General features: G+C 41.3%; 1 protein-coding gene across 1 annotated transcript in view; it reads right to left on the reverse strand.

Annotated features, from left to right (window-relative positions):
* The window catches only part of COMMD1 (copper metabolism domain containing 1), a 137,140-nt gene that overhangs the window by 64,071 nt on the left and 50,888 nt on the right, over positions 1–22,181 (reverse strand). Inside the window, exon 2 of the mRNA XM_056126350.1 lies at positions 10,609–10,890. Coding sequence (XP_055982325.1) covers positions 10,609–10,890 — 282 coding nt within the window. The remainder of the gene's footprint in view (positions 1–10,608; positions 10,891–22,181) is intronic.

Here is a 22,181-nt window from a genome sequence, read left to right on the forward strand (position 1 = left end):
TGACATCCAAAAACTGCTTCCAAGTTCTCTTAAGGCTTGATTTCCTGGCTTCCTCTCAAATGCCCCATCTGTCCCCAAGAATGGAACCAGAGAACTAAAACAGCAACAGTCTGAAAGAAGTCCAACAGCTCGGCGCCCGCTGGCAGACTGCTAGTCAGTAGGAAAGGTTTTGTGATGCCAAAGCCCCATTCTCACAGGGTCAATGAATTTGCAAAGATAAACACTCATCTCTTTCTTTCCATCTTTAAATCTTTTTACTCAAGTCTAACAAATATGAGGAAAGATCACATATGTCTAGTAGGAAAAAATTAACTCAGTCATCTCAACAGTATCTCTTTTAAAATCTGGAGTTCAGAAATAAGAAAACTAAGATAAATGGCAAGATGCAGAGTTGCCAGGTTTAATATATATGTGTGTGTGTGTGTGTGTGTATATATATATATACATATACACACATATCACATTATTAAATAAAAGGAAAAAATATTTCTGCATTTTCTGAAACTTTAAAATAGCTTTTGATCTTTTCCAAAATAGAAGGGTTAACTACTGTAATTTAAAAATTAATGTTGTATATTAGGTGGCCAACTTACCAATAAAATTGTTATGATCAACATTATTACTAATATTCACATATCATTCAAAAATAAAATCAGTTTTCCCAATTTCTTATTTTCGTTCAATTTTCCGTATCCCTTCCAACTCATCTCAAAGCAATACATCTACATAAACACTTTTTCTATCTGCTCACTTATCTCACCTTGATTTCCAAAATTATTTCCATGTTTCTTGCTAACATTATCTCTCCTGGATCATTATGTAGCTCTCTCTAAGGATCTCCCAGCTTCACTTTCATTTTCCATCTGGTACCTTATTAACTTGAATTAATTACTCCTGGACTTGACAAATTTTGAAACATCATCATAAAATTAAAGAAGGAAAAGAACTGTCATATTTGTAGAATCAAGGTGGAAAGTGAGATGGAGATTACCAGAAATACAATTTCTTTTCTTTTTTTTTTTTTTTTTTTGATATGGGAGGGACATGTGGTGCTCAGGATATACTTTCTCTGCTTAGGAACCTATCTATGTACCATGGAACAAACCCTAAGATCCAGCAGATAAAAACATGCAATCCAGCCCTTTGAACCAACTCCCTAGTTCTCAAAACTCCCAATTTTCAAGTGTAGTATTAACTTTGTCTTGATTCATGTGGATAACTAGCCCACCCTGCTATCATAATAAAGGGTGAAGTTTATTGGGTTTTTTATTTTGCCTTGAGGAATTCCATCTTACCTAGCTATTAGCACACAGATATTTGGAAACAAAACGTGCATTTTGCTTTCAATATTTAAAAAAAACAAACAAACAAAAACTATTTCAACATTAGAGTAATTTTTTTCTGGGATCTCAGAATCGTGATCTCAACTACACATTTAAAATTAATTTTTATTTTATAAAGTAGTTCAAAATATTTGATTACATTTAATATTCAAACACCAATCCCACCACTATTATACCTTCCCACCACCATATTTCGAGTGTTTCCATCCTGAACCCCAATCCCTGCCCCAAAGCAGAACTGAAATAATATATTTTCCTCTAAGGTTGCTTGCCTCCTACTTTGAATCCCATCAAATGCGGTGTGGTATTCTTGGACTATGGGTAGGGTGTGTCCTATGAAGGTCCAGGAAAGGTTCACTCGTGGGTGAGGCTCGGCCAGAGCATGTGGAGAGCAGCCGTGAGCAGGGGCAGCGGTTGGATTCTGGAGGTTTTCGGCTGCCAGGGCTGGGTCCCTTGGGGTGGGGAGGGGTCTCACCCACCTCCCTCTGGGGCGCCCAGAGTAAAACAGCCTGGCACGGGGTCCAGCGGCATGGTTATGGCGAGCGTCATGTTGCTCTCTTAAGAGAGAGAGGGACGTGTGATCTGGAAGGTGGCCAATGACGAGATTATCTGGCGCCACAGGGTGGCTTATGGGAGTGACTGCTGAGTCGCCAGAGACTCAATCACTTTTTACTATATAATAACCTAGACTTCCTTCAGACATGAAGCAAAGTAATTCTCTGAAACATGAATCTTATTTCATCATCACACTATATGAAACCCGACTATGGTTTCCTATTACACTTAGAAATAAATCCAAATTTCTTACCATGGCCAACTTCTTGCCTTTGCTTTTGCTCTGTCTCTATTCTGTGCTCCCTGGTCAGCCTGCCTGCCTCCTTAGAAAAGCATTCCCTTGGAAATGGAGTGATAGTACAGTGGGCAGGGCACCTGCCTTGCATATGGTTGACCCAGGTTCAATCCCTAGCACCACATGTGGTCTCCTGAGTACTGCTGGTGTAGACCCTAAGCACAGGGCCAGGAGTAAGCCTTGAGCGCCATTGGAAGGGGTACCCTTCCAGACAAGATAAGCATTCCCTCAATGTGAGAAGGCAGATAATCCTCCCTGCTGGATAGGCCCAGCAGCCCCCACCCCCACCTGACATCCTCTGCCATATGAAAGGCCCAGCTCTAAGGCATCTGGACACCTCCAAATTTTATGGAATGACAGCCTAGTTAATAACACAGCTTAATCACTTATCACTTAACTTCCCGTTAGTCGTCGATTTGCTCGAGCGGGCGCCAGTAACGTCTCCATTTGTCCCTGTCACGTGCTAGTGTAGCCCAATGGCATCTGTTCGCTCCGGGAACATGAAGGGCCTCAAACCGATCGTTCATGATCTTCACGAAGAAGTCTGACCATCTGGTAGGTGGGCGGCCACACGGTCTTTTGACATCCCGTGGAATCCAGTCGGTAACAGCTCTAGTCCAGCGGTCGTCTTTAAATCTCATTACGTGACCAGCCCATCTGATTTTCGACACCTTGGCAAATGAGACAGCGTCCCTGATTCTTGATCGTCGACGGATGTCAGAACTCCGGATTCTTTCTCTCATTTGAGTGAAACGTGATATTCCAAGCATAGTTCTTTCTATTCTTCTTTGGGAGACCTGAATAGCATTCTCATCTTGTTTGCGTAGGGCCCAGGTCTCTGAGGCATATGTTAATGCAGGAAGAACAGTGGAATCAGAAAGATGTGCCCGGAGCCGGAAGTTCTTCGTCCTCTTAGTTATTTCTTCGACGTTCTTGAAGGCATTCCAAGCCGCTCTCTTCCTCCTGCGCAGCTCGGGTGCCAGGTCATTTGTCATGTTGACCTCTCGACCTAGGTACACATAGCTGTTGCATTCGGAGATGGTCATTCCATTGAGAGCAAATAGGGCGTCAGGAACGAGGCTGTTTCTCATAAACATTGTCTTCGTAAGATTCAGCTGTAGTCCTACCTTTCCACACTCACGGTCAAAGTCGGCCAGCATTTGTGCCGCTTGGCTGATGTTTGGTGTTATTAAAACAATGTCATCAGCAAAGTGGAGGTGGTGTAGTTGCCGACCATCTATCTTCACTCCCATTCCTTCCCATTCTAGTCGTCGCATGATGTTCTCGAGGGTGGCACTGAAGAGTTTCGGTGAAATGGTATCACCCTGCCGCACCCCTCTCTTGACATCAACGATCACTTCTTAGTAGAATGGTGTGATCCTGGTAGTGAATCCGCAATACAGCTCACGGAGGATCCTGATGTATTGGGCTTGAATGCCCTGATTGGCTAGGGCTTCAATGACCGCTTCCGTCTCAACAGAATCAAAGGCCTTCTTTAAATCAATGAACGTTAAACAGAGCGGCATCTTGAACTCCCGAGAAACCTCAATGAGCTTGGTTATCGTGTGGATATGGTCGATGGTGCTGAATCCTTTGCGGAACCTGGCTTGCTCACATGGTTGTCCTTCATCTAGTGTTCTGCCAATCCTATTTAGGATGACTCGAGTGAACAACTTGCAAACACAGCAAATCTGATGAAAAAGTTACCCAGAAGTCCACCAAGCTCAATGAGTGAAAACAGTAACACAGGAAGCTCAACCAGGCTCAGCAAACCCTCAGACAATGATTTTAGTAATACCACTGTGATATAAAACAATGATTACAAATTGATTTTACTGAATTATTTCCTGGTAATTCCATTTACCATTTGTTATAACAAGCAACAAAAAAGAAAAACATTCACTAAAACAAGCGCATAAGCTCCTTATCCTGAGATTGAGCCTGGAGTCCATAGTTTTTTAATTTCTTCAAGTGAGCGTGTGATGCTGAGAATTACTTACAGGCTAAAAAAACCTTGCTTTGGGGATGGAGCAATAGCACAGCGAGTAGGGCATTTGCCTTGCACGCGGCTGACCTTGGTTAGACCCAAATTTGATTTCTAGCATCCCATATGGTCCCCTGACCAGTATTCCATATGGTCCCCCAAGCACTGCCAGGAGTCATTCCTGAGTGCAGAGCCAGTAGTAACCCCTCTGCATGGCTGGGTGTGACCCAAGAAGCAATAAATAAATAAATAAATAAATAAATAAAATTTGGCTTGTTGACCCTGTAATTTGGATATTAAAAAAAAAAAACCTTGCTTTTCTTCACAATTTTCCTTCCAATTCACTTCATGCTAATTTGTATTGTTTGTGGGTTGAGAAGCTGGAAAACCAATTATGTGGGAAGTAGTAAAACAAACAAACAACAACAACAAAATGGGGCCAGAGAGATAGTACAGCAGGTAAGGGCACTTGCCTTGTATGTGTCTGACCCAGATTCAATCCCTGACATTACAAATGGTCCTCCAGCAATGCCAGGAGTAAGCCTTGAGTAATGAGCCCAAGTATGCCCTGAGTACTGCTCAGACTGGCCCCAAAACAAATAAAAGACCAAGTTCAAGCTTAATAAAAGAAATTAACTTATTTAAGAATTCACTAAATATATAAACTAACCCCACCAAATTACTGTTCAAAGGAAAGAAAATAATTTATAAAACTCTCTAAATTCTAAGAAATAAAAAATAAAACTATGACATTTATTAACTAAGTAAAACAAAATTTTCCTCAAGATACAGGCCAGATTCCAAGAGTTTATAAGATTTGGGCGTAAGGGTAATTTATGAGATCAAATAAGATCTCAATCATGAGTCAAATACTTGATGTTCTTTCCTTTGAACATAAAGTAAATGTCTACCTCAAAGTTTACTGTACACTTTCACAATTAAAGTTTTATTCTTGAAAAAGTTTTACTTCTATTCAAGAAAAAAAAATTCTTTCCAAGTAATTAGATTACTGATGCATACACATTTTCTCTGATTTGCAGACTTTGATCATCTAATTGCTCTGGGATATAAGGACATATCAGAGTTTTAAAAAACATGACCACTTTTCTTGGAAACAGCTTCTTGATATCCAAAGATCATAATTTTCATAAATTCATACAATATTATCAGGGAAGTGAAGATAAGTTTGAATTTATTCCCTATAGGTATTCTAAAAATTATAAACTTGATTTAGCTGATTATTAATAACATTCACCAAGAAGTGGACAGACATACCAATCAAGAATCTAGTTCTCAAAGGTAAAGGTAAAGGCCCTCCCGTTGATCGTCGATTTGCTCGAGCGGGCCCAGTAACGCCTCCATTGGAGACTTTGTTGTTACTGTGTCTGGCATATCTAGTTCTCAAAATTAACCTTTAATAAAATTTTAGCTATAATCTTTATTATTTATTAACTTTAGATTTAAGACTATAAATTTCAGTCAAAGAATTTTATAGATTAAAATGCATTTTAGGGGCCGGAGCAATAGCACAGCGGGTAGGGCGCTTGCCTTGTATGTGGCTGACCCCAGTTCGATCCCCAGCATCCCAGGTGGTCTACCAAGCACCGCCAGGAGTAATTCCTGAGTGCAGAGCCAGGAGTTACCCCTGAGCATCGCTGGGTGTGACCCCCCAAAAAAATAATAATAAAATAAAATAAAATTCATTTTCAATTATTTTCTATTATTTGATCACCATTTTTTCATACGACTTTAAAGTATAACTAATGTACAATAAACTGAATACTTAGGTATACAATTTTATATATTTAACACATGTATGTGTATAAAGTTGCATGAAGTCCTTCTCTACTCCTCTCCACACATCTGCTTTCCATCATTATAGATGATTTTGCATTAAAAAAAATGTTATAGACCTGGGAGGACAGTATAGTTGGTAGAATGTTTGCATCCGCCTGACCCAACTTTTATATAAACCACATATCATCCCCTGAGCTTCACCAGGAGTAATCCCTGAGCATGGAGACAAGAGGAAGTCCTAAGATGTGACACAAAAGCAAGACAAAATTTAATTATCTAAGCAGAATCGTACAATATAATAAAATTAAATGCTTTTATTTAGCTTATTTCAAACAGCAAATGATTCTAAAATTCAACCGTCTTCCTGCATCAAAAGTTCTTTCATTTTTACTGTTGAGTATTATCAATGTTCTTGGGGGCCTGTACAGCAGGTAGGGATCTAACCTGGGTCAGCTGCATACAGCCCCAAGCATTGCCTGGAGTAATTCCTGAGTACAGAGCCAGAAGTAACCCCTGAGTGGGTGTGGCCCAAAAAGAAAAAAAAATCAGTGTGTGTTATCATATTAAGTAACCAACATGTGTTCCTGTCAGGAACAGTCTAAGAAACTAACAAAAACTCTTAAATGCTGTTGTCAATGTTTTTAGAAAGTCATTAATCGGGTGGTCCTCTTTTTAGTTCACATTACAACTGAGCTGGATCTGAAACAATTTACTTATCTGTCTCAACACTTTTTCTGAAGATTGAACTACGCCACTTGATCTATTCAATTCATCTTAAAGAAGTGTGTAAGGACCTCTGAGTTTTAAGAGTCATGAGCCCTTCCCTACCCCTCACCCCCAGCCTCGGGCCCCATGAGCACTGCTCGGGAGGTTCCCAATAAGTAAGTAAATAAATAATTTTGTTTGTTTGGGGACTACATCTGCTAGTGATCAGGGCTTACACCTCGGAGCTCAGGGGACCATATGTGGTGCTGGGATTGAACTTGGGTTGGCCACATGCAAGGCAAGTACCCTACCTGCTGTACTATTACTCTAGTCCCCCAAATAAATATTTTAAATAGTTTGAACTGATCTATATTTACTGATTTAAAAAAAATCATTCTATTCCCCACCCCAAGGAACCAGCCCCGGCAGCGGAAAATCTCCAGAACTCAACCTCCACCATGCTCACAACCACATTCCACATACTCGGGCTGAGTCTCACCCACGACTGAATCTGCAGAAAACCTAGGTATGTGGGACCTGTGACGGAAAACTCTGGGTTCATCAGAACTGGGAATGGGTGACCTCTCCATGTCACCCCACATTTCCAGCAACTCGGGAGTCACACCCACAAACCACCTCTGGCTGGTGCCAGATAATCTCATGATGATCACGATCACAACCATCCTGTTATTCGTCGACTGCCTCGAGCAGGCCCCACTAACGTCTCCTTCATCCTAGCCCTGAGATTTTTAAGAAAGTGCCATATTCAAGGCTCTTTAGGAGAATGAGACCCATCATTGTTACTGGTATTTGGCATATTGGGTACGCCACGGGGAGTTTGCCAGACTCTGCCGTGTGGGCAGATTACATTCGGTAGCCTGCCAGTATGTATGTTACACTCTGGCAGCTGAAGACCTCCAGAACCAGCCACCACCATGCTGAGACCACTCTCCGCACACATGAAGGTACCGGCAGAGAAACAAAGGCACGCAGGTCCCGGTGCTGAGATCTCCAAGCCTACTCGGATCGGGGCTGAGCATCCTCCACCCAGATCCTCCAAATTCCAATAGGTGGGGGTCACACCCACCAACTGACCCCCTGGCGCCGTGTAATCCCATCAACGGCCAAGACTCAGAGACTATAAAACCCAGCTCCTGGAAGAGAACAGCGCAGAGTCTCCTGCTCCCGCGCCTGGCTGTCCTCGCCGGGGCCCCTTGGAGGGGAGTGGGTTGAGTTTTCCTCCCCGCCCTGACCAGGGCTCTGGCAGCCGAAGACCTCCAGAACCAGCCACCACCATGCTGAGATAATCTCATCAACGGACACAATCCAGAGACTCACTGTCCCCTCTCAGAAGAGAGCATAAAACAATGTCATAACCATGAGGCAGGACCCTGCCCTGGAAGGGGGCAGGTGAGGCCCCTCCCCATGTCAAGGGACCCAACCCCCGCAGCTGAAAACCTCCAGAACTCAACCACCACCATGCTCGTGGCTGCTATCTACTCACTCAGGGTGAGCCTCACCCATGAGTAAATCTATCCCTGGACATCTCAAACCTCACACTACTAATATTCCAAGAGTAAGTAGTGCACCACATTTGATGGGGTTTTTAAAGTAGAAGGCAACCAATCATAGAGGGAAATATATTTTTACAGGTATGTATATATAATATATATCCATATCTCTCTATCACTGTATCACTGTCATCCTGTTGATCGTCAAATTACTCAAGCAGGCGCCAGTTACATCTCTATTCCTCCCGGCCCTGAGATTTTAGCCACCTCTTCTTACTCGTCTTTTCCCAACAATTGGAGGCTCTTTCAGGGTTAGGGGAATGAGACCTGTTGTCATTCCTGTATTTGGCATATCGAATACACCATGGGGAGCTTGCCAGGCTCTGCCCGTGTGGGTAGGATATTCTTGGTAGCTTGCCAGGCTCTCTGAGAGGCATATATTTGTATATTTCTCTATGAATCTCTCTTTCTATATATGTATATATAAAAGCACACAAGTCTCAATCCTTAACAACATACTGGTAGTCTCTTATAGAAAGGCTTAAAGACCCCTGGGTGAAATACAACCGTCTTGACACACTTTCCCCTAAAGAAAGTTTTTTGGAGCATTTTCAGTGATTTATTCATAACAAAAAATACAAAATGAACTATTTTTGTTCTGCTTTGGGGCAGGGGTTGGTGTTTGGGATGGAAACAACAAAAATATGGTGATAGGATAGGATAGAAAGGTGTAATGGTAGTGGGATTTGTGTTCAAATTTTAAGTGTAATCAAATATTGTGAACTATTTTATAAAAATGAAATAAGATTTTTAAAAAAGAAAAAATTATTTTTCTTTATTTTCTCAAGGGATGAAGAGTCAGTACAGGGATTAAGATGCTTGCCTTAAAAAAAAAAAAAAGATGCTTGCCTTGTATGAAACTGCTGCTGCTGCAGTACTATCTCTCCAGCCCCTGAAACTGACCCTAGTTTTATCAATGACATCATATATGGTACCTCTGAGCACAAAGACAAGAATACCTCTGAGAACCTGAGGCCCAAACACCATCCCCATCACACACAGCAGAACAAAGACAAATGAAACAATCAGCACAGCCAGAATGAAAAACAAACACCCTATACAAATTAACCGGTGAAACTAGATAATTCAAGCATACTTATGCATCTTTATTTTTTGTCAGATTTTTCTGAAAACAACTCCTATATCAGGAACACTATAGTTAAGAGTACGAACTTTTAGAATTGACAAGTCAAAACCAAGAAAGGCAACTGTACTATTTAATATTAATAGAATTTAAAAAAAAACTGAATAATTTTTTTCCCAGCATATTTGAAAACTTTTTTTTTCTTTTTGGGTCACACCCGGCAATGCACAAGGGTTACTCCTGGCTTTGCACTGAGGAATTACTTACTCCTAGCAGTGCTCAGGGGACCATATGGAATGCTGGGAATCGAACCCAGGTCAGCCGCATGCGAGGCAAACACCGTATTTGCTGTGCTATTGCTCCAGCCCTGAAAACTTTAAGGAATTAACTTTTAAATTAAAATTAAAGTCATTTGTGGAACTACAAATGCTGAAAAGTCCTAACAAATTGAAGATGGAGACAACAGAATATGCCAGCTAAAAATTCTCTTGTTAATAGAAGAAATAAATTCCTATTATAATAAGATGGAACAGAAGCACTTATTTGATTATTTATCTGAAAATAAATCTTACTAGCTAATTCCATGAGCTAGCCTTTTTTTTCCTTGTTACAAGCTGTTGCTTCCTCCAGCCCCCACGATATACACCGTATGATTAGAAGTCTGATCTGGCAATCATCTGGAGCACAAACTGAATGAATTAAAGAAAAAAAAATCTAGATGCTAAAATTATCTGCTAAGATGGCTGTGGAAATTGCAAGGGAAAGCAGCACTGTCCTGTAAATAATCAGGAACAAATTAATATTTATTTATGGGATCTAGAATAGATATTACATATTCAGGGTCTTTAGAAATAAAATATACTTCATATACATTGTGATACCTAAGCACCTATAAGGTGAGACATTTTGATTCTGTATTGTTTAATCTCAATTCCCAGTCTTTATTTAGCATTTCTATCATTCTGACCAAATGCCAAGAATTCTGACATTGAATCAAAATAGAATGGCCAACCACCCTAGTGACCTACTTTGTTCCTCCAAGAAGCTGCCACACCTGTAGCTAATTTTCAGACTCAATTCACATTTTGAAGTATACACATTTGTAGATGATTTTTTTTTCAAAATAAAGATTCTAGAAAACAGGATCTTGGTTTATTTGTTCTTATTATCCCTACAAAGAAAACTGTTACATATAATCCATCTGAACATATGGCTAATAGGAGATGGAAAACACAGGAAAACGCCAAAGGAAAACAGATTCAAGTTGGACTCACCTGTCCGCTTTTGCCAAATTCCAGTTCCATGATGGCAACAGGTGTGTGTATTTGAGCTGAATGCCTTGATTGTGATTTGTTATCCACTCTCCAGCTCAGACCCCGAAGCCTATTATCCCAGCAACTCTGGTTCATGAGACTCTCTCGGATTCTTCCCTTTTGGTTCCTCCAGAATTTGGAGATGAGAGCAGCTTGTTCAGATGTGATCCCACCTTGCTTTTTGGTTTGAGCGGTCAGGAATGTCTCCAGCTGGTTAAAATCCATATCTGCTGATGCAATCGACTACAATAACAGAAAAAAAAGAATAAGTATGAAATTGTTAGCTACTAAAAAAATTGTCCTGTCCTGTCCTCCCGTTGTTCGTCGATTTGCTCAAGCGGGCCCAGTAACGTCTCCATTGGAGACTTTGTTGTTACTGTGTTTGGCATATCGAATACATCACGGGCAGCTTGCCAGGCTCTGCCGTGCGGGCGAGATACTCTCGGTAGCTTGCCGGGCTCTCCAAGAGGGGCGGAGGAATCAAACTCGGGTTGGCAATGTTGGCTGTGAGCAAGGCAAGCGCCCTACCCGCTGTGCTATCGCTCCAGCCCACTAAAAAAAATAATAACTCTTAACTACAGATTATATTTTGAGTGAGTCCAATAATTAGTTGTTTCAAAGAGTGGTTAAGTGGTATTAACAAGAATAAATTTTGTAAGCGTGAAAGTATTCCCTTTCAAATATAAAATATCAGAAACTTACTGTTAAAGACTACTTATCACTCACATTATAGAATCTCATTTTTTATATCTAGTTTTGTGAGGGGAAACTGAAAAATACAATTAGGTTTTTAAAATAAAAGAATAAAATCAATTATTTCTTTGAAAAACTGTTATATAATTTCATTGCGCCTTCTAGCCAAGTTTGGCTAGATATACTCATACAGAAGATATGTAATATACATATATAATTATAAATAGTTACAGTATATATAAATATGTAACTTTTCCATAAGGAGTACTAATTAAATTTTGTTAAAAGATACTACTATTTTGAAATCAGTAATACTTTATATTTCTTCAGAAATTAAAAAAAATTAGGGGCTGGAGCAATAGTACAGTGGAAAGGGCGTTTGCCTTGCACATGACCGACCCGGGTTCGATTCCCAGCATCCCATATGGTTCCCTGAGCATCGCCAGGAGTAATTCCTGAGTGCATGAGCCAGGAGTAAATCCTGTGCATTGCTGGGTGTGACCCAAAAAGCAAAAAAAAAAAAAATTTTTTTTTTAATTAAGTGCTATCACAAGCCTAGCATGTGCCTGACCTGGGTTTAATTTCCAGCACCACCACATGGTCTCCCAAACATCACCAGGGATGGCCCTGGAGGGCCCCGAGCATTGCCAGCTGTGATACTGGTGGCCCCAAAGCATAATCAGATGGGTATCCCTGTACCATCCATCCCAAGCAGCATTACATCCTTGGAACCCTGCAGTGAACTGCCAAAACTGAAGTGGGAAATCATCCAAAAACTACGTAAACAAAGACCTGGATAGTTCCCCTATCTCGTTAGTATATCACTCTCCTCTCCTGATCATTAGAAGGGCTTGAGCTCCAAACCAGACAAATCACATGTATCCTCCTTTCTCTGGGCACAACACAATAAAAGTAAAAGTAAAGGCCCTCCCGTTGATCATCGATTTGCTCGAGTGGGCCCAGTAACGTCTCCATTGGAAACTTTGTTGTTACTGTGTTTGGCATATCGAATACGTCATGGGGAGCTTGCCAGGCTCTGCCGTGCGGGCGAGATACTCTCGGTAGCTTGCCGGGCTCTCCGAGAGGGACGGAGGAATCGAACTCGGGTGGGCCATGTTGGCTGCGTGCAAGGTAAACGCCCTACCGCTGTGCTATCACTCCAGCCCGCACAATAACTGGTCCAAATAAATGCTTTCAGGGACCAGAGAGAAAGTACAGGAGGCCTGCCTTCCAAGTGGCTGATCCCGATTTGGTAGCTGGCACCCTCCATTACAAGGAGTGATTCCTAAGCACAGAGCCAGAAGTGAGCCCTGAACATAGCTGGTTTGGCTCAAACACCAAAATAAATAATCAACTTTCGTTTAATTCAAGAAGTATTTCAAAAGTTACTATGAACAGCTGTTGTTCAAGGTATTCCTACCTCTATTGATTAACAGCCTCAGCTGGCAGCCTGGTTCTTCTCTTTGATTCTTTTTTCCTCCTCTATACCAGGTGCACATCAGAATCATGAGTTACACTTTTAAAATATCAGTACCAGGTTGCCCAGAGATTCCAATTTCCAGAAATTCTAGAGTGGAGCCTAAGTACTGGTAGTGATTAAACGCCTCCCAAATCATTATAACAGGCAACAGAGGTTACAAATCAATGCCTATGATTTTGAAAATTCATGCTCTAGGGCCGGAGCGATAGTATAGTGGGTAGGGTGTTTGCCTTGCACACAGCGGGCCCTAATTTGATCTCCAGCATCCCATACAATCCCATGAGCTCACCAGGAGTAATTCCTGAGTACTGGGCCAGGTGTAACCCCTGAGCATTACCAGGTGTGGCCCCAAAATCAAAAAACAAATAAAAAGGTATGTTCTAGGGATGTAGAGATAGTGTAAAGGTTAAGGTTCTAGACAAGCCATTCAAGATAAGAACCAACACTTCTTTTTTTTTTTTATAACTTCCTACTTCCCACCCTGGCAGCTCAAACAGCACGGATCTGTTTATAATGACCCTGCTAGTCATCCCAGTATATTGCTTCTAGGTATGTGCCTCTGCTCATCAGGTCCCCAAATGTCCATTATCACTTTCACTAGATTAACTTCAACCTCACCCTTTACACCTTAGTTCTAGCACAACTTTCCTTAATCTTCTCTAACCTCTTGTAATGTCTCTTTCATTCATATTGAGCTCCTTTTAGTTCTAAATAAACTATTCTTTCTTAATTCTCTGCGCCTATGCTATTCTAGAACATGTTCACTGAAATTCGTTCAGTGAACATGTATCAATTGATACCATCTTTATTAACTTATTTTTTTATAGGTTTCAACGCACATCTTCCTATATATGAGAAGGTTTTCTGAATCACCCAGTATGAGACAGGGATTCTCTCTAGGATGCCTAAAAAACTAGTGAACTTCATCAAAATGTACAATACTTGTCATACCTATATCTTGGCCGAAGTATATCAAAGGGAACAGTCCTTCCTCTTATTTAACTTAATCTCAAGGGTGTAGCAGAGTGATCAGCACTGGTCTATATGCAGTAAATATTTGCTGAATGCATGTAGAGCTGGATGACTGTGGAATGTAGAATCTAAAACAAACAGTCCTATTGCTCATTTGACCAAGAGAAGGTCCTTAATCTTCTTGTACCCCAGTTTTTTAATTTCTACTATGGAGATATAGTATATTGCAATTTTAAAACTCGGCTCCAAGATTCTTTGAATTTTCCACTGAGAGTTAAAAGTCTTGGGACCAGAGACATGGTATAGTAGGTAGGCTACTTGTCTTGCATGCAGCTGACCAGGTTTGAATCCCAGGTCCACAGATCAATGCCAGGAGTTATTCCTGAGTGTGGTGTAAAGCAAAAACAGAAGTCTATATTCCTTTGCCTAGAATGTGGGCATTGTGACTGTTAGACAAAAACGAAAGTACATGTGGAAACTGTATGTTACTCTGAAACAGATAAAACTGCAGACAATAAAAGATCAGTTGTCAGTGGAAAGAAAGAGGAAGGAGAGAATAGGCAGAGCACAGAGGATGTTTATAGTAATTAAGACCATTCTCTTTGGCATTAACAGTAGAAACATATCACTTATAGTTATCAAAATTTGTAAAATGTACAACATGAGAGAATCCAGATGTGAACAAACCATGAAATGGAGTGATGTTGCTTCATCCATTATAACAAATGTCGCATTCTCTTGTAGGATGTTGACTGGGAGTGAGGGGAGGGGTAGAAAGGGAGAGACAGGGAGCATATGGGAACTCTATACTTTCCATCTTATTAAATGTAAAAACATTTTATTAAATGTAAAAACCAAAGTCTATTAAAGAAAAAAATCACAGCAAAATATGGCTATACCAATTTTTTAAATTCTAGTTTAAGAAAACTAGAGGCTTTATTTCATTTAAGAGGTTTTATTTCACTGTCACTGTCACTGTCCTCCTGTTGTTCATCGATTTGCTTGAGCAGGACCAGTAACGTCTCCATTTATTTGAGACTTGTTACTGTGTTTGGCATATTGAATATGTCGTGGGTAGCTTGCCAGGCTTTGCTGCGCAGGCGAGATACTCTCAAGTGTTATTTCATTTAGGAGGTTTGCTCTCAGATCCAGGGGCTTCACAATTAACTGAAGAGGGAGATAATAAATCAGAAAGATTTTTCCCTCTCTCTTCTGACTTCCCCAACACACACACACACACACATACACACAGCCTGTCATTACACTCCCAGCCAATAGCATCAAACAACCTGTTAAGGAAGCCTTCTGGAAGATGATCCTCCCATGTCCTGGTGAACTGACACACTACATGGAGTGCCTTCCTCTCAGAACTCTGAGTATAGTTCAGATTCATGAGCAAAACAAAGAACTGTTTTTAAAAATAATAAAATTAGACCAGAGAGATAGTTACAGGAGTTAAAGGCATTTGCTTGCATGTAGTCAACCCCGGTTTGATGTGAAACACCACATTCAGTTTTATGATTACCTCCAAGGGTTACTCCTGACCACGAAGTCAGGAACGACCCTTGAACACTATCCAGTGTGGTCTAAACCCACTCCCACAATAACAACAGATTAAAAGAACTAAAATAAAAAATAATGCCTTTATTTACAAAACTGCTCAATAAGTACAAAGTATATTGAAACTGGAATCGAAGAGATGTGCCCGAAGCCGGAAGTTCTTCTTCCTCTTAACTATTTCTTCGATGTTCTTGAAGGCGTACCAAGCTGCTCTCTTCCTCCTGCGCAACTCAGGTGCCAGGTCATTCATCACGTTGACTTCTCGACCTAGGTCACATAACTGCTGCATTCAGAGATGTTCATTCTGTTGAGAGCAAATGGAGTGTCAGGAACGAGACCGTTTCTCATAAACATTGTTTTTGTGAGATTCATCTATAGTCCGATCTTTCCACACTCACGGTCGAAGTTGGGCAGCATTTGTACTGCTTGGCTGAAGTTTGGTGTTATTAGAGCAATGTCATCAGCAAAGTGGAGGTGTAGTTGTCGACCGTCTATCTTCACTCCCATTCCTTCCCATTCCAATCATTGCATGACGTTCTCAAGAGTGGCACTGAAGAGTTTTGGTGAAATGGTATCACCCTGCCAAACCCCTCTCTTGACATCAATGATCACTTCTTTGTAGAATGGTGATTCCTGGTAGTCAATCTGTAATACAGCTCATGGGCATCCTGATGTATTGAGTTTGAACGCCCTGTTTGGCTAGGGCTTCGATGACCGCTTCAGTCTCAACAGAATCAAAGGCCTTCTTTAAATCAATGAACGTTAGACAGAGCAGCATCTTGAACTCCTAAGAAACCTCAATGAGCTTGGTTATTGTGTGGATATTGTCAATTGTGCTGAATCCTCTTCGGAACCCAGCTTGCTCTCATGGTTGTCCTTCATCTAGTGTTCTGCCATTCCTATTCAGGATGACTCAATTGAACAGCTTGTAGACGACAGACAACAGGCAGGTCGGGCGATAGTTGACAATGCTGTGGAAGTCTCCCTTCTTGAACAGTAATAAGATCCTGCTGGTTTTCCACTGGGACAGAACCTTGCATTCAGACAGGTAGCAGTGAAGAGCCGAGTCAGTGTATTGATGAGTACTGAGGGCAGCTTCTTCAGGTGTTCAGGTCTGACCTTGTCTGGGCCTGGTGCTGTTCGCTTCTTTACTGATGAAATGGCGTGTCAGATTTCAGAAGGGAGAATGTTGGGAACAACATATCCATCCTGCGGAATTTGGTACGTGGGCAGGTGGACATGGCTATCAAAGAGATCCAAGTAGAAGTCATGAATAATCTTCTCCATTGCCCATCAGGAGAGATCCATCAGGACGTCGGAGGGCAGTCATCTTGGTCTTGTAGTTGGCAAAGGACAGATGGGCATTGCGAATGCTTTTCCCAGCTTCTGCCGCATCTGCCAGCACTGCTACTCTTCTCTCTTCATGGTCTTCCTTTCTCGCTTCTCTGCACTGCTTAGCGAGCTCAGACGTTTACTTGTGGTTGTCTGAAGCTTGCGCTAAGCCACGTTGGCAAATAAGCTCAAGAGTTTTCAAAGACAGGTTCTTTTTGTGGCTATCTCTCTATTGGCATTCCTCGCACAATCATGAAGGTGCTGAACCAGTCGATCATATTCCTTGTCAGTGTTGTCAACAATGGCATCTTCCCACGTTGCCAAAGTAGTGCCAAAGTGCTCCCAGTTGGTGGTCATTCTGGGAGTACTCTTCTTAAACTTTGCAGACCTTTCTCCCCGCTCTGTGAAGTAGAATTTTGCACGAAGGAGATGGTGATCCAATCCCGTTTGGAATTTGGGGACAACAGGGACATGAGTCAGGCAAAACCGTTGATTGACTATGATGTGGTCAGTTTCGCTGTGTAACTGTCCACCAGGAGACTCCCATGTCCAACATTTAGATTTGGCCTTCTGGAACTGTGAGTTACCATGGATGGTCTTGGTCGACATGATGAACTCAGTCTCTCACCCTGTTCGTTCTGTTCTAGGCCATGGGTCCCGATGTGGAGTTCTTCAGCTGATCTTCTGGGTCCTATCTTGTCATTAAAATCACCAACAATGATCTTGTAGAAGGTGTGGTGTTCTTTATAGAATTTCTCCAGCTCCACATAGAACTTCTCAATTTCTCCTTCATCATAATTGGATGGGTTGGAGTGATAGCACAGCGGTAGGGCATTTGCTTTGAGTGCAGCCAGCCTGGCCAAGCCAGGCTCGATTCCTCCACCCCTCTAGGAGAGCCCGGCAAGCTACTGAGAGCATCTCGCCTGCACGGCAAGGCCTGGCAAGCAACCCATGACGTATTTGATATGCCAAACACAGTAACAACGAGTTTCACAATGGAGTCATTACTGGGCCAGCTTGAGCAAACTGAAAAACAACAGGAGGACAGTGACAGTGACAATGACATAACTGGATGTTGGAGCGAAGACAACAAAGATAGAAACTTCTGGCAGTGAGCCACATCTATTTAAGTGTAATCATCTGATTCAGGTTGTTAGGCATTCGAATGAATCAATGCTCATGGCTAAGTTCATGTTGACAAGGACACTGACACTACCAATGCCTCGTTTGTCGCATGTTCCGAGGAACAGTTCTTTTCCAGTGTTGAAAACAGAGTGATGTGATTGATGCCTTCTCATCTTGGTCATACAAATGATGCCATACTTGATCTTTCATGCTTGTACCATCAGGTCGTCAATGGATGTATCTGATGCCAACGTATGTGTACTGAAAGTACAGACAGTCATTTTTGTCTTTCTTTGTTTTGGCAGCCTAGCTCGGCCTTGAGATTTTATCAGCCTCTCCTTTCTCATCCTGCATTAACATATGCCTCAGAGACCTGGGCCCTACGAAAACAGGATGAGAACACTATTCAGGTCTCCCAAAGAGGGATTGAAAGAGCTATGCTTGGAGTATCACGCTTCACTCAAATGAGAGAAAGAATCCAGTGTTCCAACCTCCGTCGATGGTCAAGAATCAGGGATGCTGTCTCGTTTGCCTAGGTGTCGAAAATCCGATGGGCTGGACACATAATTAGATTTGGAGACAACCGCTGGACTAGAGCCATTACCGACTGGATTCCACAGGATGTCAAAAGATCGCTTGGCCGCCCACCCACGAGATGGTCAGACTTCTTCGTCAAGACCCTGATCGGTTTGAGGCTCTTGGTGTTCCTAGAATGAGCAGATGCCACTGGGCTACACTAGCATGCAACAGGGACAAATGGAGATGTTACTGGCGCCCCCTTGAGCAAATCGATGAGTAACGGGATGTGAAGTGATCAAGTGATATTGAAACTAAAAGCTAATGAATGAAAATTTTAAAAATTTTAATTTATCAATCCCAAAACATATCAGTTCTAAATCATTTCTTCTTGTTGCTAGAGAGGAACAGTATTTAAAGTCGGCACTAAAAAATAAACTCTACAAACTCAGTTCCTATTAGTCTTTGGTAAATAAAATATAGCTTTTCCATTAAGCCTCTATTAGAGTAGCCTTTCAAAACATTCAGTGGTTAAAAGAAATAAACATAGATAAGCAGCATTTAGCAAGAAATATGCTTTCATAAATATAAACTTTATATATCAGAGCAAAGGTAAATGTTCCATATTATCACTTAGTATGAAACCAGCAAAAATACACACTTCCACCTCTTTTGTCCAATAAAAATGGAATATCTCTAAGAAAAAGTAAGCTATAAAACACTTTTATAAATTACTTCCCTCTACCACTAAGCTACATCCTTGGCTCACACATTACTCTTTACAACCTATAATTTATTCATTTTTCCTTCACTTTTAGTTTTTAGTTCTAGGATCACATCCAAGCTGCATTACATTTAGTCGCCCACGGCATGATAAGGGGATGGGGTAGGGTTAGATCCAGAGGTGGGCAGAGCGTTCTGTGATCCTGGAGTCTGTGCTCACCCCCTTGAGGTGTGCCTGCCTGAATTTGGGGCACCATGGTCCCCTGGGTCTTGGTCTCTTGGGTATCCCTGAGTCTGTTGGAAAGACCAGTGGTTGCTGGCAGTATACCCTAGCACATGGGCCAGGGTATCGAAGCGCATGGGCATCAAGACATTGAACATCAGTGCTCACTGCACTCTGCTTCCCCTCCAGCTGAATAAGGGGCTCAAACCCAGGATGGCCACCTACATCCTTGGTCCCTGCCAAGGGACTGGCCCTCTTCCTATAGGTTTCTTTTCTTTTTTTTTTTTTTTTTTGTTTTTTTGGGTCACGCCTGGCGATGCACAGGGGTTACTCCTGGCTCTGCACTCAGGGGACCATATGGGATGCTGGGAATCGAACCCGGTTGGCCGCGTGCAAGGCAAATGCCCTACCTGCTGTGCTATCTCTCCAGCCCCCTCTTATAGGTTTCTTAAACTTTCCTTGTTTTTGATGACCTTGACGGTTCTGAGGAGTACTGATCAGGTATTTTGCAGAATGTCTTTCAGGGGACCTACCTTGATATTTCCCTCTTAAGATTAAACTGCAGTAAGCATTTGGGGGAGAAAGAACCAAAGATAAATTGCTGTTCTCATCACACTATCAAGGACACAGGTTATCAGCCTGGCTTATTACTACTACTGACATATGGCTAATATGGCTATATGTTTACCAAGTTTCACCACTGCAAATAAACTCTCCCCACTCTTTTAAATCTTCTCTTTGGAAGGAAGTCACCAGCAGCAACCTACACTTAAGGATGAGAAAATTAAGCATCACCTCCTTAGAGGCAATATAGCTACATAATTATTTGGAATTATTCTGTATGGATTAATGTTTTGGGTTCTTTTGTCTGTTTAATTTTTGTTGTTGTTGTTTTGGGGCCACACCCCAAGGTGCTCAAGGGTGACCCTATCAGGAATCACTCCTGGCAGGATCAGGGGACCCTACGGGATGCCAGGAATCAAACCTAGGTCAGCCTCGTGCAAGGGAAGTACCCACTCACTGCACTATCACTCTGTCACCTAGATTAATATTTTAATTAATCTGAGATCAGACACAAGGCAAGGATGTCCAGTTTCTCCACTACTATTCAATTTGGAAGCCCTCTACATCGCAATCAGGCAAGAAAAAGAAATTAGAAGCAACCAAATTGTAATGTGGATAGAACTGACAGACATTATGTTAAGTGAATTAAGTCAGAAGGAGAAAGATGATCTCATTCATCATGTGGCATACAGAGGAAAAACAACAACAAAGAAAAAGACAGTATTGGTAGATGGCAAACCCTTGGTTTTTGAGCATAAAACTGAAATTACCAAATAGTGAAGAGGTAGAAGGAAGAAACAGAATAGAAGTGATAAACAGACTGTGGTTCAAGCATACTAAATCTTCACAGATTTACTCCCTTCTAAGGGAGACTCTATGCCAGGGATCAAACCAGAGATTCCGACATGCAAAGCATGTGCTTCAGCTCTCTGAGCCACCTCCAAACCTTTAATTTGTATATTCTTATGGAAAAGAAAACTTTAAAAATCAGTGATAAGGGTTGGAGCAATAGCACTGCGGGTAGGGCATTTGCCTTGCATATGGCCAACCCAGGTTCAATTCCCAGCATCCCATATGGTCCACTGAACACCGCCTGGAGTAATTCCTAAGTGCAGAGCCAGGAGTGATATTTGTGCATTGCCGGGTATGACCCAAAAAGCAAAAATAAATAAACAAAATAAAAAATCAGGTGGGGGAGGGTATACTGGGGTTCTTGGTGGTGAAAAATGAGTACTGGTGAAGGGAAAGGTGTTTGATGATTGTATGACCGAGACTTAAACCTGAAAACTTAGTAACTTTTCCCACAGTGATTCAATAAATAAATATAAAAAATTTTTTAAAAATTAAGGTGGAGCTCATGCTCAATTCAATCAGCTAATCAGTGGCTGAATAAATAGCAGTACTCCTACAAAAATAAATAAATAAATAAATAATCAGTGATGAGAGTTGGTCCTCAATTTCCATTCTGGAGTGAATATATTTTACTAGAAAATTTTAAGGTCTATTCTATTCTTTATGCCAAAAGAATAACAACAAGTCTCACAATGGAGATGTTACTGGTGCCCGCTTGAGCAAATCGATGAACAATTGGAGAACAGTGCTACAGTGCTATTTTTATTCCTAAAGAAAAGAACCTAAATATAAATTCTCAAAATTCAGAGATCTGAATATAGTTGACTCCTGACCAACACAAAGTTTAGAAGGACACCAACCTCTATAAAGTTGAGATCCAAGTATAATTTTGACTCCCATAAAATGTAATTATTAATAGCCTGATGTTGACTGGAAGCCTTATCGATAATAGTTAATGCACATTTTAAATGTTATATGTACATATACTGTAGTGTTGACAATAAAGTAAACCAGAAAAGTCAAAATGTCATTAAGGCAATCATAAGCACTTTTACAGTACTTCATTGTATCAATATTATTATCTAAAAAATTGTAAACATAAAAGTTTTAAAACCCAGTGTAAGTGGACCCACACAAATAAAACCCATGATAGTCAAAGGTAAACTTTCATTGCAGAAGAGGTTCTAGCTCATTTAGTTTTATGACTCTACTTGTTATCATTATGTAATCTAAATAATTGAGTTTTCAATAACTATATTTCAGGCCCTTAAATATGATGACTAATACATGAATCTGGGCTGGAGCAATAGCACAGGGGTAGTGCGTTTGCCTTGCACACGGCTGACCCGGCTGACCCAGGTTCGATTCTTCCACTCCTCTTGGAGAGCCTGGCAAGCTACCAAGAGTATCTCACATGCACAGCAAAGCCTGGCAAGCTACCTGTGACGTATTCGATATGCCAAACACAGTAAGAAGTCTCACAATGAAGACGTT

This window comes from Sorex fumeus, unplaced genomic scaffold (genome assembly GCF_029834395.1).
Source record: "Sorex fumeus unplaced genomic scaffold, SorFum_2.1 ptg000006l, whole genome shotgun sequence".
Lineage (NCBI taxonomy): Eukaryota > Metazoa > Chordata > Mammalia > Eulipotyphla > Soricidae > Sorex > Sorex fumeus.